At 42.1% G+C, this 24153-nt stretch overlaps 1 protein-coding gene across 1 annotated transcript; it reads left to right on the top strand.

The window, feature by feature from the left end:
• Nucleotides 1-11701: 11701 nt before the first annotated feature.
• ferry3 (FERRY endosomal RAB5 effector complex subunit 3) lies at nucleotides 11702-23902 on the top strand. Its single transcript, XM_030773342.1, has 14 exons — nucleotides 11702-11747; nucleotides 12168-12353; nucleotides 12444-12589; nucleotides 14378-14559; nucleotides 14969-15068; nucleotides 15344-15465; nucleotides 16236-16342; nucleotides 16684-16881; nucleotides 17319-17462; nucleotides 18587-18658; nucleotides 18747-18949; nucleotides 21079-21136; nucleotides 21442-21509; nucleotides 22824-23902. The coding sequence occupies exons 2-14, from the start codon at nucleotides 12176-12178 to the stop codon at nucleotides 22914-22916; spliced, it is 1671 nt and encodes a 556-aa protein (XP_030629202.1). The 5' UTR covers nucleotides 11702-11747; nucleotides 12168-12175; the 3' UTR covers nucleotides 22917-23902.
• The last annotated feature ends 251 nt before the right edge of the window (nucleotides 23903-24153 follow it).

The raw sequence follows: 24153 nt of genomic DNA, 5'->3' as shown, positions 1-24153 counted from the left end.
CTTCCCCCCCCTCAATGCCCTACGACTGCGCCCTCCATTTTAAACCACATCCTTTGACCTCTTTTTCAGTATCCATTTCAGTCTCGTGAGTGATACAGACAGTATGGGCATCTCAGAAGCAGGAGACCGTGTGGGCAAATCTTCCTCTGAATCCCTCTCTCATTAGCCGCATTAGATCTCATTCTCTTTGTTGGGTCCTCCTCTCTCCTGGACTCCTGGAGGCTTGTGCTGCGGGCGGGGAGGTGCGGGCGGATGTCTCTGCTCAGGGAGTAACGCTGACGTGTGGCAGGGTCTCAGTGAGGGATCCATCCTGAGCCGGAGATCCAGCCGCGGGGACCTCTCCAGGGCTCGCCTACTCTTCCTGTCTGTGGAGGCATCAAGGGAGGGTAAGGCACACAAACCGGAACGTTCTGCGACTGGCAGGTAGGCTCTGGACCGGGACCGCGGCGCGGGTTCCCATCTCTTGTCCCCATGGCAGTCTCCTGGAGACGGACCCACTAGAGCCATCATGTTTCCTCCCCTCCGCTGCTTGCGGTCCTCTGGGATGCTGACAAACAGCTTTTAGCCGCAGAAGTGAAATCTTATCTCTGTAGGCACATGGTCCATAGCCTGCTGTTCTCTAAACAGTTATACCAGGCTCCCCATCAAGAGAGTGGGATAAACCTTTGGGGTTTTTTTTGCCATACATGCAAATTTCAGCTTCATATGACCTTTAATGATCCACACTGTGATGTTAGAACAGAAAATATAAGTTGTCACAAGGTCAGAGTAATGTCTGCAGTCTGGATGTTTCACTTATAACATGGAACAGTTGTCTCCGTTTCAATGTAAACCTGTCGATAAGAGGTTAACAGGACACTTCCTCCAATAGAGCAGGGCAGGGCTCATGTAACTGAAGCTTTATTGGTTGAGATTGATCTTCTTTAAAAAGACAAGAAAAGATAGGAGAAAAATGACCCACTACATATGTGCACATACAGCGCTATATGTGTGTGTGTGTGTGTGTGTGTGTGTGGAGAAAGAGAGAGAAAGAGAGAGAGAGAATATTTAGACTTGAGCAAAACCATGCTTTTTTGTAAGTCATGTATTTTAAAACAGAGTAAAAGGAGGAGACTTTGGAGCTCAGATGTTAATACCCGGAGTAATTACTTCTGACAGCAACGACAAATATGATTCAGGTGGGATGAGATGGGCCTCTACTGTGGTTGCTGAGCCAGGTTTGATGATATGTGGCCATTTGTCTTTACAGAACTATTCAAACTGTACAGAATGTGTCGCTTGTCTTCACTTTCATAAGCTGCAGAGTTTCAGTCTAATTAAAGCCAAGGCCACTATAAGACATTTGGGCTTCCCAAGCTGCAATCTTGTTTTTATGCAAAGATGGCATACAGAAAGGCGAATATCTGTCCAAAGTTGTTCTCTCTTGAAAAAAGCAAGGAAACCTCTGCTTAATGACTCTTCTTCTCTCTTGTATTTTTTCTGCAGTTCATTTCTACTTCTATGTCAATCATCCTATGAGGAAAAGCCGTATAACACAATGCCATCATACTCACAAATAACACAACCAAGCTACTCCAGCTATTACATTGATCTCTGTTTCTAAACAATGTAGTTTTTTTTTTAATGTGTATTTTCATTCTGTGTCATACGCCAAGAACAAATAGAGATGCTGATACAGGGTTGTGGACTCTTTGCAGTCACTATACATACATGTACAGTAATTAACACCAGTGTGTCACCTCAGGCTCCAGGATAAACTCCTGCTAGTTAAGCCTGATGTTGTCCCTTTAGAGGGTCTGACCTGCAGTCTGCTCTGCCCAACCAATCAGAGGCAGGTGCTGAACAGGGCAAATGCCTCAGGCAGATGGTATCGGTGACACCTGCTAAATGATGTGGATGGCAGGGTAGTGACCCACCTGGCAGACACACTACGACCGGCCCCCCACCCTCCCCGGAAGGCAAGATGTCCCAGCAGATTAGCTATGGGTCACCCAGGTGGTGACAAGGTCAATGTTTGGCACCGCGACAGTGTGGAATTATGGGAGTTTGACACAGTGCACAGCAGGATAAGTGGAGAGGTGATGTTAGTGTGTGCTTTTAAAGTTGTTTGTACTGTACTGAACTATATCCCACCGAAAACCTGTAAGCCTTGGGTGTTCCTTTTTAACTTTTACGTTGATGTTTTAATTAAGTGATTACAGAGCAACCAATTAAATGGGTTAAAACTGTTCCAAATGTTAACAAGAGGATGAGAAAGACACTCTTTTCACGTAATTGCTTTTGTATGAATTATCTGAATGGTTACTGCACAAACCGAATTCGCGCTCAAAAAAATTCTCAACAGCAGGCGACTGTAATAGAGAGGTCTTAAGAGGGGATGTTGAGATATTTTAGTCTGCTAAGCACGTAGAATGTTATGCTGAGCTAAGAGATAAGTGAGCTTGGGTCGGAGATTTAGCCAAAGACAGAGCTGTGTTAGGAGCTCTAAAAGAAACCAAGGGCTGATGTGGCATATTACATGACAGTGGACATCAAATATCAAAGTTGAGAAGAGTCCAATGGCCTAAAAGAAGTACGGCTAAAACGCGACGTCGCTAAGTAGCAGCAAGCATGCCAAGGAACAAAACGCATGGGTTCCAACAACTTCTTCTCCTTTGCCTTTCCCAGCGTGTTCCCTTCTCTCGGGTAGAAAATCAATACTTTGAGGACATTGATACAGTGGATATTCTGGGCGCTTCCTGCTGTGAGTGAGTGAACGTGTGGGCGGACGGGATGACACTGCACCAATCAGTCACTGTAGCATGTAGAGAAACAGCAGCTATTCAGGTCATCAGACTGGGCCTGAGAGTCACACACGGACAACCTTATAATCCCTTCATGTGTGTTCATACACACATATGCTCACACAGACCGACACACACAAACACACACACACCTGCTCATACATACATGCGCGCACGCACACACACACACACACAGACACAGACACCCTTACATATGCGCGCGCACACACACACACACACACACACACACACTCACATATGTAAGCAGCTAGCAGCAACGGTCATGTTTTTTTAATATTCTGACCACTATGTCTGGTCTGTTTCTAATCAGAACGACAAGCTGTTGTTATTTGGGATTAGCCTATTTTTTTTTTTTTTTGCTTTATTTTGTTTTTGTGTGTGGGGTTTTTTTTTGGGCTTTGACACACAAACATAAAGCCATCTGACCCTTGTGTTGGCCAAATGCTAAGAATACAAGAGCACACAGGATCCATAGGGAAACCTTGCCTGGTGTAGTCTAATGAAAAGAACCGTGACAGATTTTCACTGCTTGCATTTATGTTTAATTACATGCCTTTAGTTGATGCTCTTATCCAGAGTAACTTATGCACCTCTAGAGAAACCTTGGGCTTAAGTGCCTAACACAGGGGCATATTTATGAACCAACATGCTTTTTAACAGAAGCTAGCCCTACCTCTACAGCATAGCTACCCATATTTATAATCCTACAACTCACATGGTCATATGCTAGAACCAGCAAAGACTTAGCACTTCCTGCTACTGAGGACATTTACAAAGGCAGTACCTGGATATAGAAGACACATGGAGTTCTCTTTTTGTGGAACAGAGAATAGAGGGCATGTGTCTCACAGCTGTTCCTTTAAATCTGCTTTGGCTAGACTTGAATGGTGATCTAGGAACTGACAGAACTCAGTTCTGTACTCCAAGCCTTGTACACCTGTCCTTGTTTCCAAGAGAACAGCTGTAGCAGCAAAGTAACAACCAATCAGCTCCTATAATTCACTGCAAGGTCATTCAGATTTTTTTTTAATGTCTGTTTTGTTTTCTGTTATTATCTCCACACGTTCCAAGAATCCTTCCCAGCAACTTCAGCAGCTTGCGTGTGAACAAAATTCACACTGGCTCAAGGCAATTAAGCAAATGCATGTGAAGATATTAATATGATAGGATTATGGCTACAGGAGTGATGCGGTCACTGGACTCAATGGTTCAGCTGATTGTATAATTTAAGGAGGAAAGTACCACACAGCAATCAGCACAAAGAGGGTTCTTTCTTATCAGCGATATTGAATTGAACAGAACCTTTTGCCCTAAAAACCATGTTTGACCCAATTTAAAAAACAATTTTGCCAAAAAAGCAGAGTCTGATGGATGTAACAAATGCAGTCATGCAGCACAAACAAACTTGTAGGTCGGCTACCAAATGAATAACACACGCTTTGCAGCAAGGCCAACAAGACTACCATACTCTTTGGGAATGGTCACAGAAGTTTTAAATAGGCATTTCCCTGCCTGGGACACAAACTTAAGCACACACCGACTCTCATTCCAAATTACAGTGAGGAATACTTGACTGCGGTGCTGTGTAATTTCTTTCCAAATACACTTTTAATCCATAAAATCTTCAGTTACTGTACTCATCAAGTCCAGCAGACCACTGTGTCCTTTGATTCTCATTTCACATATTTCACCTTAAAGAGCATTCCATTAAAATACTGACAGATCTCTGTGTGGGGGACTGTGTCTACCCCAATCACTCTCTGTCATCCTAAGTGTCATTATTTTCCAAGCCTTACCTTCTTCCTACCAGCCAAAATCCGGGGGTCTCCATCATCCCTGGCTTCTGACCCTGCACCCACCATTGGAAGCCCTACAGAGTTTGCCGGAGAACCAGAGGAGTGCCTCATATCCCTGACAGAGTGCAGAGACCGGCCATGTGTACCCAGGGCTGTCATGAGGTTTTGGATATTAAAGACTCCTGCCCGCGTGAACCTTGCCTGCTGGCGTTGACATGTTTAGCCCAGACAGGGCATCTGAGGCAGGAACCTGAGGATGGGGCAGTGAGTGATGAAGCTGCCCTCCTGAGCCCTATCTCGGGCACACTGAGGACAATGCATACAATGTATGTCTCTTCATGTCTGAGGAAACGGTTAAAAGGAGTCTATTAAAACCGTTAACCCACAAGGCAGAGCTTGAGAACCAATTTTAAGAACTAAATAAATTACAACAGGAAAAAAAGAAAAACCAACAAAAAAAAAAACCTTGATTGAATTAATGTAATTCTCAATAAATAAGATTTTGTGATGACTTAACTTTTGGGGTGTACTCTATATCAGAAATACACAGTGTCTTCAGGTCTAAGACAAACTCTGGACTGTCTGTTTCCTGGGCAGCCTGTGTGGTGTTGGAGAGGTGACGAATGAAGGAGGTATGAGTCATCCCGGTAAGACGAGCGTTGTTATGTCACTGCCTCCACACATGGACACAAACACTGACACAACTCAGTAACAAACCACGCAAGGTGATCCCCTCTGTCAGCAAACAATAGCTGTCTCCAAAGACAGTGAGGCAATACGACAATAACAATGACCTAAACTCAAGTATAGATTTGCCTAAACGTGACTTTGCTGCCAGTGGTCAGTGTCTTGGGTCACATGTGAACAATGAAAATGTCATGACCAGGTTTCATTTGCTGTAACTTGTCTTCAGTTCAGTGCTCAGTAGAAAACACACTCTGCTTACATCTTGCTCTTGTGCAAAGAGGCTTCAATGAGAATAAAATACTGCGGCTGTCCTTGATGAAAATTTATCATCAGCGTAAAGACATCAACTACTCAAGTGTCGTTGTGTTGTCAAGAATTAAGAGCGGTTTACAGAATTAGAAAAAGCTTTTGCCTGAAGGTTAAGGCATCCCTCCACCACTCAACTACTGACCTCATCAATGACAAAACCTGGTGGCAATAAAATGATCAGTAATACCTGATGGGAAAGAAGAAGCAATCAAATCATAACAGAAACTGAATCCAGGTGAAAAGAGCTGATGAGTCTTTAGATAATCCACGCAATCGGCCACAAAGCCTAAATCTATCGCATGCGTCCCGTCACATGTTAAAACCCTCTGTCCATCATTAAAATGCCCTGTCACAAAGAAAACACGTGGACCGACACATTCTGTTAAAGGTCCAATCACGATTACCCCCCGCCTCAATTATTAAATCGCTCAGTTATCCGATAGTTCTCATGAGCGAAATATTACTCTATTGTCCTGTCAAAAAAAAAAAAAAAAAAAAAAAGACTTTGAACGTCATCAAAGTTCAAAGGCGAAGTCCTCAGAGAGTTCTTAATTATTTCATGTGATCAGTCAAATATGTTCAGACATCGTACATCGAAACGATGTTCACTGAAAAAGAAGCTGTTGCTTTATCTTTTATGTGGGAGAATACGAAGAAACGTGACTGTCTCTTATGTAACATTTTACACGCGAATAATTAGACACTGCACCACTCATTAGCGGTTGTCAGCTCTTCATCGCTTCACGTTGTGGAAGCGGGCTAGGCATCCACAGCGAGTTTATTTTTTCCCTCGCTAAGGCTCGCTATTGATATACATACGCTGGCATTCACTGAAACAAACTAAGACTCTCATTAAAAGCCCCCTCGAGCCATTGTATTAGCATATCCTGCAAATCCAATTACGCCTTGTTAGAATGAAGGAGCGTCCCAGCTGTCTATGACCACACAGCCGCCTATGCGTCATGGCAACTGAGGCCTCGTCCCAATTCGGATAAACAATGGGCCAAATAACCACTGCCTGACGAGGCGACAACCTGCCGCTCCTCTGTGCTAAGCATGTCACACAGACGTACATGACAATCTGTGTTCCTCAGGGAATAAAATGACAGAAGGTAGGGCAGTATTTGAACTCATCCAATTCACTGACCTTTCTACTGCTGGTGATACACCTTGACTGACCCAATCCACAGAACGTGCATGGATGTCAACCAGTGTATTGTTTACACTAGTATTGTGTAAGAGAATGAGTCAAGTTGCTGAGGGATGTGTGGGAGTTTAAGTGTCTATTTTTAAGCAGAAACAGAGATGTAACACACCACACAAACATGTATATGAGTGCAGACAGATCACTGATTAGCAGTCAGAGTCTCTCTCTCTCTCTCTCTCTCTCTCTCTCTCTCTGTGTGTGTGTGTGTGTGAGAGAGAGAGAGAGAGAGCTCTCTAAAACAATAAAGGGTTCTGTAATACAGAAGAGATGAGGTGTGGCTAAACTGTGGGATTTAAGTTGATATCCAGTGTCAACAGGGAACAAAGCCTCTGTGGGACACTTTATCAGGTGAGAGGTTAATCCAGATAACTGAGGGTCTCATTCAGGTCCAGTCTGACTGCATTCTGACTCACACTGCTTCATATCTATATCAGTAAAGAATATCAGTAAAGTATATTCACTAATAAACAGTTAGGGAGACCAGAGGGCATCTCAGAGTCCCTTTTTAAGGCCCACTTCCTATGCACTAATACTTCAGTTAAGATTAATTTACATACATCTTTTTTGTTTTCTTCTTCATCCTGTCCTTCTCAAAAACAGACAGAAAGAAAAGAAGAAAAGAAAATGAAAGAGACCCAAGTCTTCGAAACAAAATGCCAATCGTTTCCATGGCAATGGAGCTTGAAAATAACAGTGTTTTCTCTCAAGATGCCTCAAGCCCTTTTCAATACACTGCAGTATCTCCCAGAAAAGACCTGGCTTAGGCTGCGTAGGCACGCTCTGACCAAAACATGGCATTTATATTTAATCCAACAAATAAAAAAAGACAAAAACATAAAATTAACAAGGTTTTGCTTCAAAGTTTTACTCCAAAGAATAAAACAACCAAAACACCAAGTGAACTTCAAGGCCTCTAACACTCTGAAAATCAATTTCATAACTGTTTGTTTACCTCAATGGATCAAGTTTTGTATCACTGTACTATGACCCCATGTCCTGTCTAACTGTACACTGATCAGTGTTTAGAACGTGGCCTGCTGGTAGCTTTCAGCTCCAGTTAGTGATTTTTAAATGACTGCTTTTAGAGGGTCACTTTTACACCTCTGTCTGAATGTTGAGCTATATTCAGATTGCATAACAACTTTAGGAGCTGAGAGCACAGTTCAAGCAGGAGTGTGATGGTGCTTTCCAGAACACATTAATCATTTTACAAGTGACACATCAGACATCCAACAGCTCACACTCCAGAGTCCCTCTGTGGGATAGGTTTAAAATTACTCATCATGTATTGGTTAAACTAATGCCTGTTTTTGTCTGTGTCAGCTAACCAAACCTATTTTTGTTTGAATATGAGCATCAAACACTTGATTTCATAGGACTCTGCATCTATCTGTTTCACATCCCTGCAAGGCAGAGGTGCAGTAAGTAGGGGTGTGCAGTGTGCAAAAACCTATTAAGAAATGTACAGTAATAAGGAAACATCTTGAGCAGAATGTAGTTGTGGATAATTAGGCCCACTGAGAACTGGTACATATCTGTAGAACCTGTTGGTTAACCGTTAAGGTTACAGCTGGTGCAAGGGACCAATTTTACGTTGGACTCAGTCAGTCTGGCCTGGTTCAGGTCATTGTGCCCTTGGAGGAACATTCGTACCCCCAATATGCCACCTTAAAATAATGAGAACCAACCAGGCCAGGGCTCCTTGTTAAATGAGTGGTAAGAGGGTCGTTTTGACAGAGGATTCAGAGAGGACTGGTACAAGAGGCATGAATCCAAAGGGACAGAGGAAGAATGTGTTCCTTTGTAAATCAGCCCTGCTGAACACACACACAATGGCTCTTAACCTTTGATTAATCGCTCTTGAATCCACGCATGCCTGAGAGGCTGCTCGAAAAAAAAAAAAAGAATAGAATAGAAAGAATAAAAAAAACAACCAGTGCCCAATATATTTCTCTGTCACAATCAAAATCTCCTCAAAAAACACAAACACGCATCGTCATATTTAACACTATCCTCAAAGGTTGCTTAAGTCGTGTAGTGAATCTCTTTACACATGAAATACTTACACCATTTCATTAACTATTGGTTTAACCTTAAGCTGTTAGGAATTCATCATGAATCACATATAATGTAATAATACTGAGTAACACTAAGAAGTGGGACTATACAAGCACTGTCAAATGAAGGGATGCTGCATGGTCATTTACTCTTCCAAGTACTGGTCCTCTCCATAATACAAAATAAACATATTGAGAGTGTGTCTGAATGTCCCCTACCTTTTTCAGCAGTGGAAGAGAACCGTTCTTCTCTTTCATAAATTTCTCCAGTTTTTTCTTCATTGCTCTTCTGTTCAAGATCGAGACAGGACAGTATGAAACTGTATCTAATATTAATATTTTAATATTTGGAAGAATTTCTGTTTTCCCTTGAATTTACATTTACATTTACATTTTAAAATGTGTGTCAGTTCCAAGTACTGTTTTCAATATTTCTTGAGCATATTTCGCGTTTAGGTTCGGGCCGATACTTTAAAATGACGCTCATCCAACATAGATAGCCTGTGCATGCGCTACAACACGAATAGATCTGAAATTGCAGGCAACTAGTGACCCCTGCAGGAAAAAGACACGAAATTACAGCTCTCAGAATAAATTCAGAAAGCAGTCGAATAAAAGACATACGTCACAATGGTCATAGTCTTAAGCAATCTTGAGAATATGAACAAGTTGAATTTACCAAAGTTTATGAACATGATCCAAAAGAAGAATATACTTATGAGCAACACACAACGGAACGACAGTCTCTTAAGAAACAACCTACAAAATTACAGGTAGAATTTCATACGAGGTTTAATCACAGAATAATTTCTAATAAACCTACTCACTTCTTCTCTATGGACCGATTCATTTTCCCAGTTATTGCAGTCAAGCTGAAGTCATGCTTCTTCGTCTTTTGCATGGAAACACGTTAAAGTGGAGCTGAGAGTGGTAGCATGGTAACAGTTCTATGCTCTCAAGTGATGCAGACCGGTGAGGACGGGCTAGCCTCCCACGCTCCAAGCCAGCAAGTTAAGTGGTCAAGGTAACCATGGAAATAACTAGAACTTCGCAAACAACCAAAATGACGTCAGAGTAACGCGATTCTTTCGATATATTTGTTCTGTCACCGTAAACTCTAAAAGTTCCTCGGGTGATGCAAACTTTTCCCCTCCTTCCCCTGATAATACGTCAACTCACATTTCCAGACTCACAATATGTGCAACACTTCACGTACCGCAGTTTCTGCGAATAACATTTTTTTTACAAGCTACTTTCTGATATAGAACACATGCATATATAGATATGCAAATTAATGAATGTATGTATGCATGCATTTGTATGCCAGATGTGTGTCTGTTTGCATGCATGCATGTATGTATGTATGTACTGTATGTACGTATATATGTATGTATGTATGTGCATATGTGTATATGTATATATGTAGGTATGTATTTATGTATGGATGCATGCATGCATGCATGCATTATGCACAAGGTTTTATGGGCATATTTTAAACTATAATCAACTCAAGTCTGAATTATTATCCATGAAATTCAGTAGTTGACGGTTCCACCAATCTGCTGTTCAAACCCATCGGGTGAATAGGTGCTTAGATGTGGATACGTTTCTGTAGGATATTTTTGTTTTTCAGGTTGGATTATGCCTTGCTGAATCCTCTGGTATCAAGAACCTGGGTGCGCCTCAGTGTGCTGGGGTACTTATGGGAGTGTCAGGACCAATCAAATTACATATTTACTCACAAGATATCAGTACCGTTATCAGATGCCAAAAATGCGACCCTGATTAGAAACCTCGTTTTCAAAAAGTTGTTTGCCTTTTTTCTCTGTAGCCTCAGTGTTGCCCAAAAGCGAAAGACCATATCTCACCTTGTTCAATGAAATGATTTGTTGTGCTGAAACACTTGGTGAGCTGGGTTTCAGCCAAGAATCGGTCAACCAGGGGACAAAGAAAACAAATAAGTTGGACAACCCTGTAACTGATAACGTGATACATCTTTAATGAGGGGCTTCCATTTAATGGTGCAATCAAATAGGCTACAGTGTTAACACTGCTTCCACTAGACTACAGTGTAGCCCTACTTCAGGTTTAATTTAGGTAACTGTGTAATAGATTAGTGCACAATTCTAATCATTATGAGAGGGAGAGAGAGAGAGAGAGAAATCTTTTTAGGCAAGTTAAGAATCAGTGATTTTTTCCCATTTCCCCCTAAATCCACTTATTCATGTAAATATAAAAGTCATCTGTTTTTCAGGTTCCTTCTGGTATGGGGGAAAACCAAATGGTTACAATGCTTTCACCATTCCTTTGCTTCTCTTGTTACAATATAGTGACAACTCACATCACAGCTCTTTGGAAAACAGAACAAAAGAATTGGTACAAATTAATAAATTGATTAAAAAATTTACAACACGGTTCAGTGCTCCATTATGAATAAGGTTCATGCAAAGGAGGATAATTCACCTTAATTGTATATTCGTTATATTACATAGTTAAAGACCAAGGAAGTAGAGAAAATGTTATCTGCTACTAAATTTGTGGGTGTTCTTGCAACTAGAATGCTTTGCGTCGGATATAAGGAGTGACTCTATTTCCTCATAGTTGAGCATCTTGTTAAGGGACGTCTTTATATTCGCGGCGAGATATACAACTTATGATTCAGCTCACTGCGTCAGATATTTATATATTTTGCAAACTCTGAGATAAAAAGGAATAAAAACTGAAACGTTTAAGCGAGACTTTATTACTTGGGTAGGTGACAATATTTTTTGTAAAATAACCTACTTTTGTCGAAACTGCTGTAGATTGTCATAGTACTTCCGTTCAGTCACCTGATCGAGCAGAACGTTTAGCGTTTGATGGCTAATTTCACTTAAATTTTAAAGTGGTAAGTAAATGCTAATCATTATGGTTGGAAACATTAAATAGTGAAAAGAATGAATCTCTCCTGAAAAGTACACCCTTACCTAATCAAAAAACAGTCAGTAGCAGAACGCGGTGGCGACAAAGTAGGCTAGCTATACATGTTCACGTAACTGTATGAGTAGGATGGCTTAATAAGTAAAGGTGCTCGTCATTATTATTAGTAGTATTATTTGTAGTAGCAGTAGCAATAGTAGTATCAGTAGCAATAGCATTAATAAATTGTCGGAGCGACAGTAGCACTTGGATACCTCAAAAGTCGGATGCCTCAGGGAGTATGTGAATGAGAGATTTGATTGACATCAGTCTGTCAGTCATCTTCATGACAACTTGTGGATGATGTTGATAAAGATCGTTCACTCTGTGTCACTCTTGCTTCTTTCAGGACGGAAAATGAGGAAAACTAAAGGGAAAATCAATGCCACAGAAAAGGAATTCGTATTTGAATTCAAAGCAGGGAGAAAGCACTGTGTTTTAAAAGTGCCCTTACAATTCCCTGTTCAAGAAAATGTTAGCGATCTACACGGGAGACTGATGCTCCTTCATAATATCCCTTGTTTTGTTGAGAACGGTGAGTAACCGTTTGATCTGCGGATTAAATGACATGTGGTGCAATAAAATGTAAGGGCCCATTCTAAAAAGGGTAACTGATTTATTTCAGATCTGAAAAACAGTCTTGTCACGTTCATCGAGAGCGAAACCATACGAGATTATGACAACGATGCCGAGGTTGCCTTGCAGAGGCTGACAAGCGGTGAAGTGGATATAAACAAACTGACAAACTGCTGGGCAAAGGCGTACGCAGAGGTAAGAGCGCATCCCCTAAAACCGGCAGAGGTTTGACCACAGTACATTTCAGTGCCTGCTCATACAGTATTTCAGTCCGCATCGATAGGTGATATTTTATGGGATGGCACATGTTTCAAAATTGGTTTCCTATATTGTGTAATATAAAAGGAGGAAACGTTAATTAAAGTAGTACATCTATTGTAGAAACTAAAGCTTATACTGGGTTCTTATATTTGATCACTTTTGTTTAATTAATTACCCTCATGAACTTTTTGATCGCAAACTTTGTTAATAGCGGCAATAACGGATTTGCACACTAAGCTGAAAACCAGCAGCAACATAGCGTTTTAACATCTGCTGACCTGACCTGACATATCAGTGAAATGTCATGCTGAGATATGGTGTGTGTGTATATATATATATGTTTCTATGGCAGATGAAAATGTTCATAATATATTTACATTTACAACATGTTATTATGTGTAACACGTCATAAATCAAACCCTTTAGAGATTCCAAAAACTGGAGTTGTTGGTATCTTTTTCACCAGGTTGTGGTCTCATTTGTTACTCCTTTGCTGTAGTACTTCTTTGATAATTTGTTGGACGCTCAAGGTCTTCTTCAGGTTAACCATACACAATTATTTATTGTATGTGAGGGCAGTTTTTTTTTTACCTTGAGACATTTAGTCCACATGTTTAATTTGACATTGAAATGATATTCATTTTGTCATTATCTGGAATAGGTTGAATGTAGTGGGATTTTAATTCAGGTTCCAGAGACAGACACTAATGTGTGTGTGTGTCTCCTTCTGTTTTGCTCTTCGATAAATCTACATCTGTGGAACTAATGCAGAGATATTGTGTCTGTTTATGAATGTCAGAAATGTAAGCTATGTATTTTTGCCATTCCACTTTTAAGCATTTCATTTGGTAAAATACTTGGGTACCCTCCACCAATGCATGCCAGAGACTTTTACTGTTCCTTTCAGGTCATAGCCCATCAATCTCAAATTAAGAGACGGGTAAGGAGAGCTTATCTGAGAGAAACGCTGTGTGGAGACGGTCGCAGCGTCCATCTCCGAATCGATCAAAGCCGACGGTTCCCGTGTCAGAAATGCCTTTGAAACAGAATCTCCTCCCTGTTTCCATGTTTAAGAAGGTCATCCAGATCAGCTGCTTTTGCTCTTCGAAGTATCGGTGGTTAAATTCTGCTGCCACTTGCCTCGCCGCTTATATAAAAAGAAAGCGGAGTCGGTCAGCCCCCCCCCTCCCCTTCCTGTTCCCATAAAGTGATCTGGGCCCACAGCTGTGGGGAGTGGGGAGTGGGAGGTGGAGGGTCGCGCAGGATAATCATTAACATTTAATTGCTCTCGTACACAAATACACATGGATGATCTCCAGCTCGTTTCAAGGCTGTCAAGGAGATCTTTTAATGTCCCGTCGGGTCCCATTCAAATTTTTTAGGACTCGCTTTAAGAGGTATAATTAGACTGACAGATTTTTACTCTGAGAGCATATGGCTTGAGGTTTACCGTAATGCATAGAGGAAGGCCTGCCGCCTGTCATACTTCAGTGTTAAACGCTGTCGTGTCTTTGACGTGTAAACCGCACACCTTTTACTCTTTCACCATGTCTTTTGCTCTACATTTTCATCTCTCTAAACACTGTGTAGCAGAAGTGTTACTTCCTGTCCCATACTTCATTATCTCCTTGTGCGTGTGCGTGTGCGCGCGTGTGCATGTGCATGTGCGCGCGTGTGCATGTGCATGTGCGCGTATGTATGTGCCTGTGTGTGTGTGAGCAGACCACACTGGAACATGCCAGACCAGAGGAGCCCAGTTGGGATGAGGACTTTGCAGACGTGTACCACGAGCTGATCCACTCTCCTGCCTCAGACACGCTGCTCAACCTGGAGCACAGTTACTACGTCAGTGTCTCTGAACTCATCAGCGAGAGAGACATGGAGCTGAAGAAACTGCAGGAGAGGTGACCGTCAGCTTCCAACATCTCTCCATCTCTTCAGCTTTAAATCTTTTATTCATCTAATGCATGAGTGACACCTCGAGCAATTCGATTCAAACAGCTCAGTTAACAAATGATCATTTTAATTATTATAAATAATCAGTTGATAAATTACACTGCATCATCATGCCTCAGAAATGTAAGTTATGATCAGGTTTAAGTAATGTTCCAGGAAAATGTTCCGTAGTGATCAACTCCATATGTAAAAGCATTATCTCAGTGAGTAGTAAAGTGGGCATAAGTATGATTTGTTGCTCATATATTGTTATGAAAAATGAGCCTTATCATTTCCTTATGTCTTCAAAGGAGAACATCTGTGTTTGTGTCTGGTGCTGGGTACTCCTCTGTTAATATAGCTGCTTGTCTTGTGCAGACAGGCTGTGGAAATGGACAAGGTCATGCAGGAGCTGGGAAAGACGATGAGTGACCAGGATGTAAACACGGTGGCTGCACAACATTTCGACGCTCAGCAGGTGAGAAGATGCGCCCTGGTTCTTTTTGAATTGGTCTCACACCTATTTATTCTGACTGTCCACACTCCCCTGCTCAAAGCCAGACAAACCTGTGTCTGTCCGCAGTGCATTGCTGATGTCTCTATTACGTCATATACCCAAAGGCCCTTGTGCTTTGGTTTCATAGAGGACCGGTAACAATCAGCTCATCCTCCTGAATAGAGAGCAGATGTGAGAGAATGTGAAATGTTCTGTGAAGTGTCTGTTAATGCTAAGTCTCTGGCCTGTATTTTCAGGTACTGGAAAACAAATGGGCCAGTGAACTAAAGCAGGTAACAGGGATCCAGAAACAAGAATATCAGGAGTGGGTGATCAAACTTCACCAGGACCTAAAGAATCCCAACAATAGTACCATCAAGTAAGTGTGTGTGTGTCTTTGTGTGTGGATGTAGGCAGATTGTGTGCGATTCAGCAGCCGTTTCCTCTTTTTTTCACGGCACCAAAAACACTTTGAGGGAAGAAAAAGAAGTTGCTTTTAATTAAGATAAAGACTGATTGAGTGTGATGGTTGAAAGCTCAGATAGAGAGTGAAGGCTGCAGATGCAGAGAAATGAATCAGCAGACACAGCAGTAGGGTGTGTGCTGAAAGGGACAAAAAAAAAAAATCTAATTGAGGAAGCTGTCATTGCGATGTGATTAGATTGGCACGCAGTGAAAATGCGGGAAGGATTCTTTGAGCGGTTGCTTGGAGATGGATTCGGGCCTCATGCAGTGGACTTATCACATGCTCCTCACATGATGATTCTCCCTTAAACCTATATCTATTGTAAAAATAAAAAAAATGCCTGATTTGTTAGATTAATTGGAGAGTTACAAAACTCTTTTGCAAGAGTTACAAAAACAAAGTTCTGTTCTTTTCATTTGAGAGTTGAGAAATGCTATATTGATGCTGAGTGGTTTGTATATTGATGCAATGACTCGGCACTGTCCGACCTCTGTGTTTAAATGAGGAGAATAAGCCCCTGACTCAGCATTGAGATATTTTACTCCATCTAGTGGCCACCATTGGTATAACCTTTTCATCACTATGAGAGCATTCACTGCGTTTTTAAAACCTTTGGCTGTAGAAAGTGGCCTTGTTTTCTTAACCAGGCCAGCGTGGGTTTTTTTGTTTTTGTAATACGGCAGTGAGGAGATTAAGGTGCAGTCCAGTCAGTTGACGGAGTCCGTGGAGGCGGGGGAAAGACTTTTCGAGGAGCAGCGACAGCTGGAGGAGAGCTTCACCATCCACTTAGGTATGGCGTCTCCAAGGAAACGCTCAACACTTTCACAAGCTCCATATAAAAATACACACCGCACGCCAAATGGATTTATACTTACCGTCGCCTTGATTAACATCCCCCCCCCCCCAGTGCATTTTCAATGTGTTTCTCTGTTTGTTTGTGTTGTTTTCCATTTTTTTTCTTTTGAGATGGCCACATTTACTTCACATTCAACACCAAATCCTCTTGTCCTCCATTTCTGTCAAAGCGTCTCGTTTTTAGGTTTTATTTTATGTCGCCGTCCTGTTGTCCCGTAACTGAGGCATAGAAACAAAAGTTTGGTCATTTCCCTTTTTTTGTTTTAACAAACCCAGGTGCACAGCTGAAGACCATGCACAACCTTCGGCTGGTGCGGGCGAACGTGCTGGACTTGTGTAAGCACCGTCGGCATGGCAGCAGCGGAGTGAAGCTGCGTAGGCTGCAGACGGCCCTCTCCCTGTACTCCGTCTCACTGTGCGGCCTGGTTCTGCTCGTGGACAACAGAGTCAACTCCTACAGCGGCATCAAACGAGGTCAAACAACGGACTTCAAACTTTTCAGTTTGCAGTGCTGCGCCTAAAACGGCTTCTGAACAGGAGAACTCAGGCCAGGAGCTATTTAAACACAGAAATGTAGATGTTTCAGAGTTATCTGTAGTACCTTCCTACTCTGTTTATTTACTACAGTAAATACTGCGACTGTGAAAGGGTTTTTGTATGTGAAAGAATCTTAAGATAGGTAGACCATTTATAAGCTCTTATAATCATTAGCTATAGCAAACATAATTTTTTCAAAATGTGAGTTTGTTTAATCTCTGCTTGATTGATCAGCAGGGCTTGAAATATTTGGAGCATTTGCTCTTTGAATTCTTTCACAACGTTTTCTCAGCTGGGAATGAAAAGGCTCCAGGAAATCAAACATACCATAATTCTTATCCGTCTGTTTTTTTTGTTTTTTTTTTGTCCCTCAGACTTTGCCACGGTGTGTCAGGAGTGTACGGACTTCCACTTCCCACGGTTGGATGAGCAGTTGGAGCTGGTGCAGCAGGTGGTGCTGTATGCGCGGGCTCAGCGGAGCAGTAAACAGAGAGAACAGCAGCAGCAACAGCAACACGGTGAGTGACAGACGCAGCCCCCACCTCAGCGTAACCATCTCCAATGTAAGCTGCTTCCCAGAAAACCACATTTCTGCATTGCCTCCTGACTCTGCCTCCCCAACACACACACACACACACACTCTCTCACACACACACACGCTCACTCTCTCACACACACAGACACACACACACACACACACACTCACATGCTCACTCTCTCACACACACAGACAGACAGACAAATACAGACACACACACACACACACACACTCACTCTCTCACACACACACACGCACACACACACACACTCACACGCTCACTCTCTCACACACACAAACAGACAGACAAATACAGACACACACACACGCTCACTCTCTCACACACACAGACACACACACACACACACATACACACAGAGAGAAACAGACACCCACCCATCCCCGCTGAAAGAGAAGTGTCTCTGTTTTGCTGGCAGAACTTAGCGCCTATGAAATGGGATGCCGCTCTCCTCTACCCCCCTGACATGACCAGAAATCCTATGGACTTTGTTGAATCTAAATAGACTTTTTTCCCCCTTAAAAGTAAAGCGTATATATCTCGGATTAATTCCGGTGCAGGTGTTTCTATGAGTAAATGGGCCGATGAGAAATTGCATCATTTCCTTTAATGTGTCCATAGCTTTGCACTAGTCCTTTGGTGATGTAGAGAGGCATTTTCCCACCACAGAGGAAAGTACACTGTGTCCTTCTGAGGTTTGTGACTATACAAACAGGGCTAGCATTCAGGCACACGGTGTGCCCCAAAAGCAATTAGACAAACCTTTATGAGGTCAGAATCGAGAGTAACTCCAAAAAGGCAAATAAGGTACTTACAGTGAGTCCACTGTCAATACATATTTGTAAACAGGTATCTGGATTTACAAAAAAGACTCTTTTTAGCGCTGCAACCTGCTGTCTGTGACCAGGATCTGTATCAGAAGCAGTTTGAGTGGCATTTACACCGGTGTGAAAGTGTTTGTCTCTCCATCTCCATGTTACCTCTGTGTTTTTTCTGTTTTTTTTTTTTCATAATTGGGGTGAAGGTTTCCAGATAAAATCGAAGTCTTCTGTTACCATTTAAGGTTTTTGATTTTCTTTCTGCAGAAATGACCAGAAATGGAGGAAGTGAGGACAAGAATAAAAACCTTGAGCGAAATCCAGCAAACATCATACCTGGTATGGTCTCTGCTCTCATTTCCCAAACGTCACTTAGAGTACTGATTCCTTCTGATTCTTTCTCTCTCTCTCTCTCTCTCCGTGGCAGGTGAGTTTTACATCTCTCGCCATTCAAACCTGTCTGAGGTGCACGTCGTGTTTCACTTGTGTGTGGACGATAACGTGCGGTCAGGAAACATCACGGCGCGGGACCCGGCCATCATGGGACTGAGGAACATACTGAAAGTCTGCTGTAGCCATGACATCACCACCATCACCATCCCACTCCTGCTCGTCCACGACATGTCTGAGGTAAGAGAGGGATGGATGGATGGATGGACTGAGAATTTTTGGTGGGTTTAGTGGTTGAATGGGGGTTCTTGGATGTATTAGAGCAAGGGTTATTCAATCGGGAGTTTGTGAACTCCTAGGAATTCATGAAGTACTGTGGAGGGTTAGTGGGATTGTGACGAAAACGTCAATGTCAAATCGAATTCACTGAATTAAAATCTCAAGGGGATACCTGAGGAAAGTTATTTGGGTTGAAGCGGTTCAGCTGGCAAAAAACATTCAGAACCCCAGTTTTAGAGGAGAGCTAATTGAGCTGGATGAATGAATCATTCAGGTGGAATCAGTCGGTTAATAAGTTTACACACACCCCTCTGAAACAGAGTAAAACCAGCCGATACCACTCATATCTCCATCCTTTGGTTGATGTTTCATCCTGTTCTCTGATTGGTCCATGCAGTGTTTCCCAGTTAAACCTGCTGTGTTATTACTGCTGTGTCATTGTGACTGGGCATTGTTCAATCATCCACAGTTATATTTAATCTCATGGTGTTCCATTTATTCCCTCACACTCTTATGACCTCACTGACCAGCACTCCTCCGCCTCTGTGCTTGGGTAATTAATGGGCGTAAGAACAAAGAACGTATCAGAACACAAACCGAAATAACTGCTTTACGATAGAAGAAACAGTTCAGGTGAATTAACATCGGTGCCTGCTGCTTCTGATGTCACTGTGACCTCCGCAAACCTGCCACACTTTCACACTGTCTGTCTGTCTCTCTCTCTCTCTCTCTCTCTCTCTCTCTCTATCTCTCTCTCTATCTCCATTACTCTCTCTCTCTATAGCTCTCTCTCTCTCTGTCTGTCTGTCTCTCTCTCTTTCTCTTTATTACTCTCTCTCTCTGTCTCTCCCTCCCTCTCTCTCTCTCTCTCTCTCTCTATTACTTGCTCTCTGTCTGTCTCTCCCTCTGTCTGTCTCTCTCTCTCTCTCTCTCTCTCTCTGTTACTCTCTCTTTTTCACCCTCCAGACTGGGTCCCATTCTCTCCCTTTCGTACACACACACACACACACACATGCACACACATTACTGAGTGAGGTATTTTTTTTCCCCTCATATCCAGGTTTGCGGGAATCGCAAATGTCAGAAAGTGCAAGTGGTGGTGCGTCGAATGTGCCGAGCTGTGTTTGTTTTTCTGTGTGTACATTGCACAGTGGGCAGACGCCAGGACAGCGCTGACACTTGCGTTCAGGGGTGGATAGCACTCAGAGGCCTGCTGTTCATAAACAAACCAGTGCCTAACCTGAATCACAGTGACAGAATAGCAACAGAATAGAAGAATCATCTATCCATCTATTTGCCTATCTGCCTGCCAGCCTGTCTGTCTGTCAGTCTGTCTATCTGTCTGTCTGTCTGTCTGTCTGTCTATCTATCTATCTATCTATCTATCTATCTATCTATCTATCTATCTATCTATCTATCTATCTGCCTGCCAGCCTGTCTGTCTGTCTGTCAGTCTGTCTATCTGTCTGTCTGTCTATCTATCTATCTATCTATCTGCCTGTCAGTCTGCCTGTCCGTCTGTCTTTCTGTCCATCTGTCTCTCCATCTTTCTTGTTTGTTTCTCCATCTGTCTGTCTGTCTACTAAGATTAACAATATCTTAAATAAATACTGTACATTTTCATGGTGTTTTGGCTCAACTAATGAATACTCCAGTCAGTTTTTTTATTTAAATATTATTTGAGTTTCTTTTTCTTAAACCGCTGGAATATTTCTTTGAAAGGTCTGACTGGCGTTCATATTTTGTCTTTAACTGTTACATAACATCTCTCTGTGTAGTTTACACTGCGTTTGTGCCACATCTGTTCTGGAATGTTCTGTGAGCTTGGCCTCTAATTTAGACGTGACACAGGGACAGCCGACGGACCAGCAGTGGTCTGGGATAATTGAAACCCTTTCGTCTCAACCTCTGTGACCACAAAATGTGTTTTGGAATGCTTCGAGTTCAAAAAGGCTTAGGTTTCAGGAATTGCTTTTCTCCAGAGGAATAGCTTTTCATTCTCTTCACTTTTTGCCTCTAAACACACTTATTGTTCTAAATTTTCAAGAAGCGATCACACAGTACATTCTGTCAAACACGTGTCCCTGCAGGAGATGACCATTCCCTGGTGTCTGAAGCGTGCTGAGCTGGTCTTTAAGTGCGTCAAAGGTGAGTGGCCGAAATCAAGCCTGAAAATCGATGTGAAAAACGCTGACTTTAAAGTAGCAGTGTTTCTTTTGTTCTGTCGTAAGAATCGGGTTTGTAGAACTTTGGAACTGTTTCGAATGTTCTGAGGCCCATGGCCCATCACAGTAACACTAACCTTTCTGTGAACGATTTCTGTGAACGATTCGGGCGGGTTGGAAGAGAATGTGAAAAATGAAAAACAGAATCTGAATGTCGTGTGGTATTTTGAGGAAAAACAGTGCTTGTGGGCTGTACGTGATGTCCTGGTGTGTTTGTATCCTTGGCAGGGTTTATGATGGAAATGGCCTCGTGGGATGGGGGAATTTCAAGGACCGTCCAGTTCCTTGTTCCACAGGTAAGAGGTTCCACCCCTTCTCCACCACTTTAAAAACAGTAAAATCACAGGTAAGAGGTTCCACCTCTTCTCCACCACTTTAAAAACAGTAAAATCGAAGGGTCATGTTTCACCAGCTCCCATGTGATCCACCACGGCATTGGTGCAGTTTTTATGCTATGTATTTGTGTATATATGTAATCCCAGGAATCTCTCAGTGTAATCTCTTTGGTACTGTTACGAGTGAGTGCTGAAGTGTCAAAGATTCGTGTGTTGGACAGCCACACACTGTGTGGAGAATGATTGCAGTAAGCGTAGCTCTGTTGAAAGATGTGAAGATTGTTGCTATAGCGATGAAGGCCCGCTGCAGGCCAAAGCTGGCCGAATCCTTCCAGCTCCGCTGTCATAATATGCCAAGTCACTCAAACACGAACCTCTCGAGTAACAAATGCCCGCCACAGAATTCTGAAGTTCACAATGGCTCGCTCTGACGAAGATGCAAGTCACCGTGCGGTTCTGAAAGCACACTCCCCAAATCTGTAAATGTGTGATTCCATAAAAACACTATAGACTTTAAAAAGCCTCTGCTCTTTTCAAGAAAGGTTGTTCAGTCCGAATATGAAAATATCCCATAGTGAGTTTTTCTGTATGGTTTTTTTGTTTTTTCATTTTTTTTTTGTTTTTATTTTCTGACATCGAAAATCCTCAGTAAAAGCACCCTGAAAAGAAACCTCTATCCCATGTAACGCTTAAACCCATACATCACGTTAGGGAAGGGATATTTTTAGAATTAAAATTAGCCTTAAACATAGAGCTTTATGAAAAAAAAAGACAATTCATTCATTTCTTTCACAGTATTATAGCCGATATCTGTATGTCTGTAATACGTTTGGCAGGAACTTTGCGCTGGTCTTTCCCTACACACAGGCTTAACGTGTCACACCATTACACACACTAAGAGGCACAGGGTATAAAACAAACACGGTAGAAGTATTTGCCTTCCCAGCTGCCGGGTTTACACTCCATCACCTTTCAAAATAGCACTAAACATGGCATTCTCTTAATGCCAGCCAGGGTGCTACAGTTAAATACACGTGTGATATAAATATTTATCCTCTTAGTGTAGTCATAGGAGTGCTTAGTTTAAGTCTAACAAACCAGACAGGATATATGGCACACACAGCAGGATCTGGGGTAATAGAAAATGGATTTGTTTCTGCCAGCCAGTAAGGTACATTGTGTGTGTGTTTATAATTGTTGACGTAAAGAGTATTCATACCTGTTAAAAAAAAGAGGAAAGCTCACTGTGTGTCTTTGGTTGGGTTTAATTGACAGAGTATCTCGGGGGAGATGTTTTATCAGCTGAGCAACATGCTGCCTCAGATCTTCCGCGTCTCGTCCACGCTCACCCTCACATCCAAACGGTGATGCCCCCCCCCCCCCAAGCACCACCAGCAGGCTGAAGGACCGGACCCATCCACCTGTGTCTCACCTCCTCGAACCTCTACGCAAGTCTTCATCACATTCCACCTTGCTACACAATGGAAAACACTTCCACCTGTTGCCGTAATTAAGTTCTTAATTTCATAGTGCTGGGCCAAGGCTTTGGGCAGTTGCAGTAAAGTAACAGAAGGGACATGGATTATTACTAAGTTACAATAAGGGAAATATTTGGGTTTAATTTGTAACTGACAAAGGGAAGATTAGTTATATCCCAAATTTGTGAGTTTGGGACAGAGTCCATCTCATACTAATTCTGTGAACGGTCACTGTGAATTTGACCACTCTGCTCTTTGCTTTTTGCTAATGACATATGAGGTGATCTGAGTGACTGCTGCATTGCAGTCAATCACCACTGCCAGCTGTACACGGCCCTCCGCCTTCCCACCACCAGATGGCAGTGTTCCAAGACAGTGTCACCACTGAGGGTAAAATCAGGTGCATCCAGAGCTGTGGATGGCAAATGCAGCCAACCCTCTGACTTGCATAAGTATTTTACCATGTGTTTTTATACTGGGTGAAGATTTACAGCTTGGTCAGTAATTCCAGGAAAACTGCACTGTAATTGGTCTGACTGTAATATCCACTGTTACGTGTGGATTTATTACAAATGCCTGCACAGATTCTGAGCCCCTTTTCTTCTCTTTTTTTTTTCAGTTCCTGAATTTGGCATTTTGTTGTTTACCTCAGCAGTGTTTATATGCAATAGACATTACCTCAGCAAAATGTTGCTAACCTGCTCAGCTGGAAGTTTATTCACCTTTGAAAAATAATTTGAAAGACAACTTGAATTTTGGTTGCTAATATGATGTAAAACAAATCCAATCTAATCTAAATATTACTAATATCTAATTTTACACATCTTTGAATTGTAATGGGATTTATTGTGTGTTTGTTATGGAATAATATCATCTGTAATGACTAACATGTTAAAAAATGTAGCATGAGAGTTTCTGGGGATGTAAATGTGTTTGCATTAAATGCTTAAATATACCGCATATCAACAACTGAACTGACTCAGTTTCTTATTTCACTCACTGTTGGTGTCAACTTGAAGATACAGCCCATGGGGTTAAACCCTGCATCTTTCCTTTGGCATCATAGACATACATCATGTGTCATGTTGAAATGGAAAAATTAAAACGCAGTTTATTTAGAAATGGAC

Source organism: Chanos chanos, chromosome 1 (genome assembly GCF_902362185.1).
Source record: "Chanos chanos chromosome 1, fChaCha1.1, whole genome shotgun sequence".
Lineage (NCBI taxonomy): Eukaryota > Metazoa > Chordata > Actinopteri > Gonorynchiformes > Chanidae > Chanos > Chanos chanos.
This window is presented reverse-complemented; position numbering and strand designations above follow the sequence as displayed.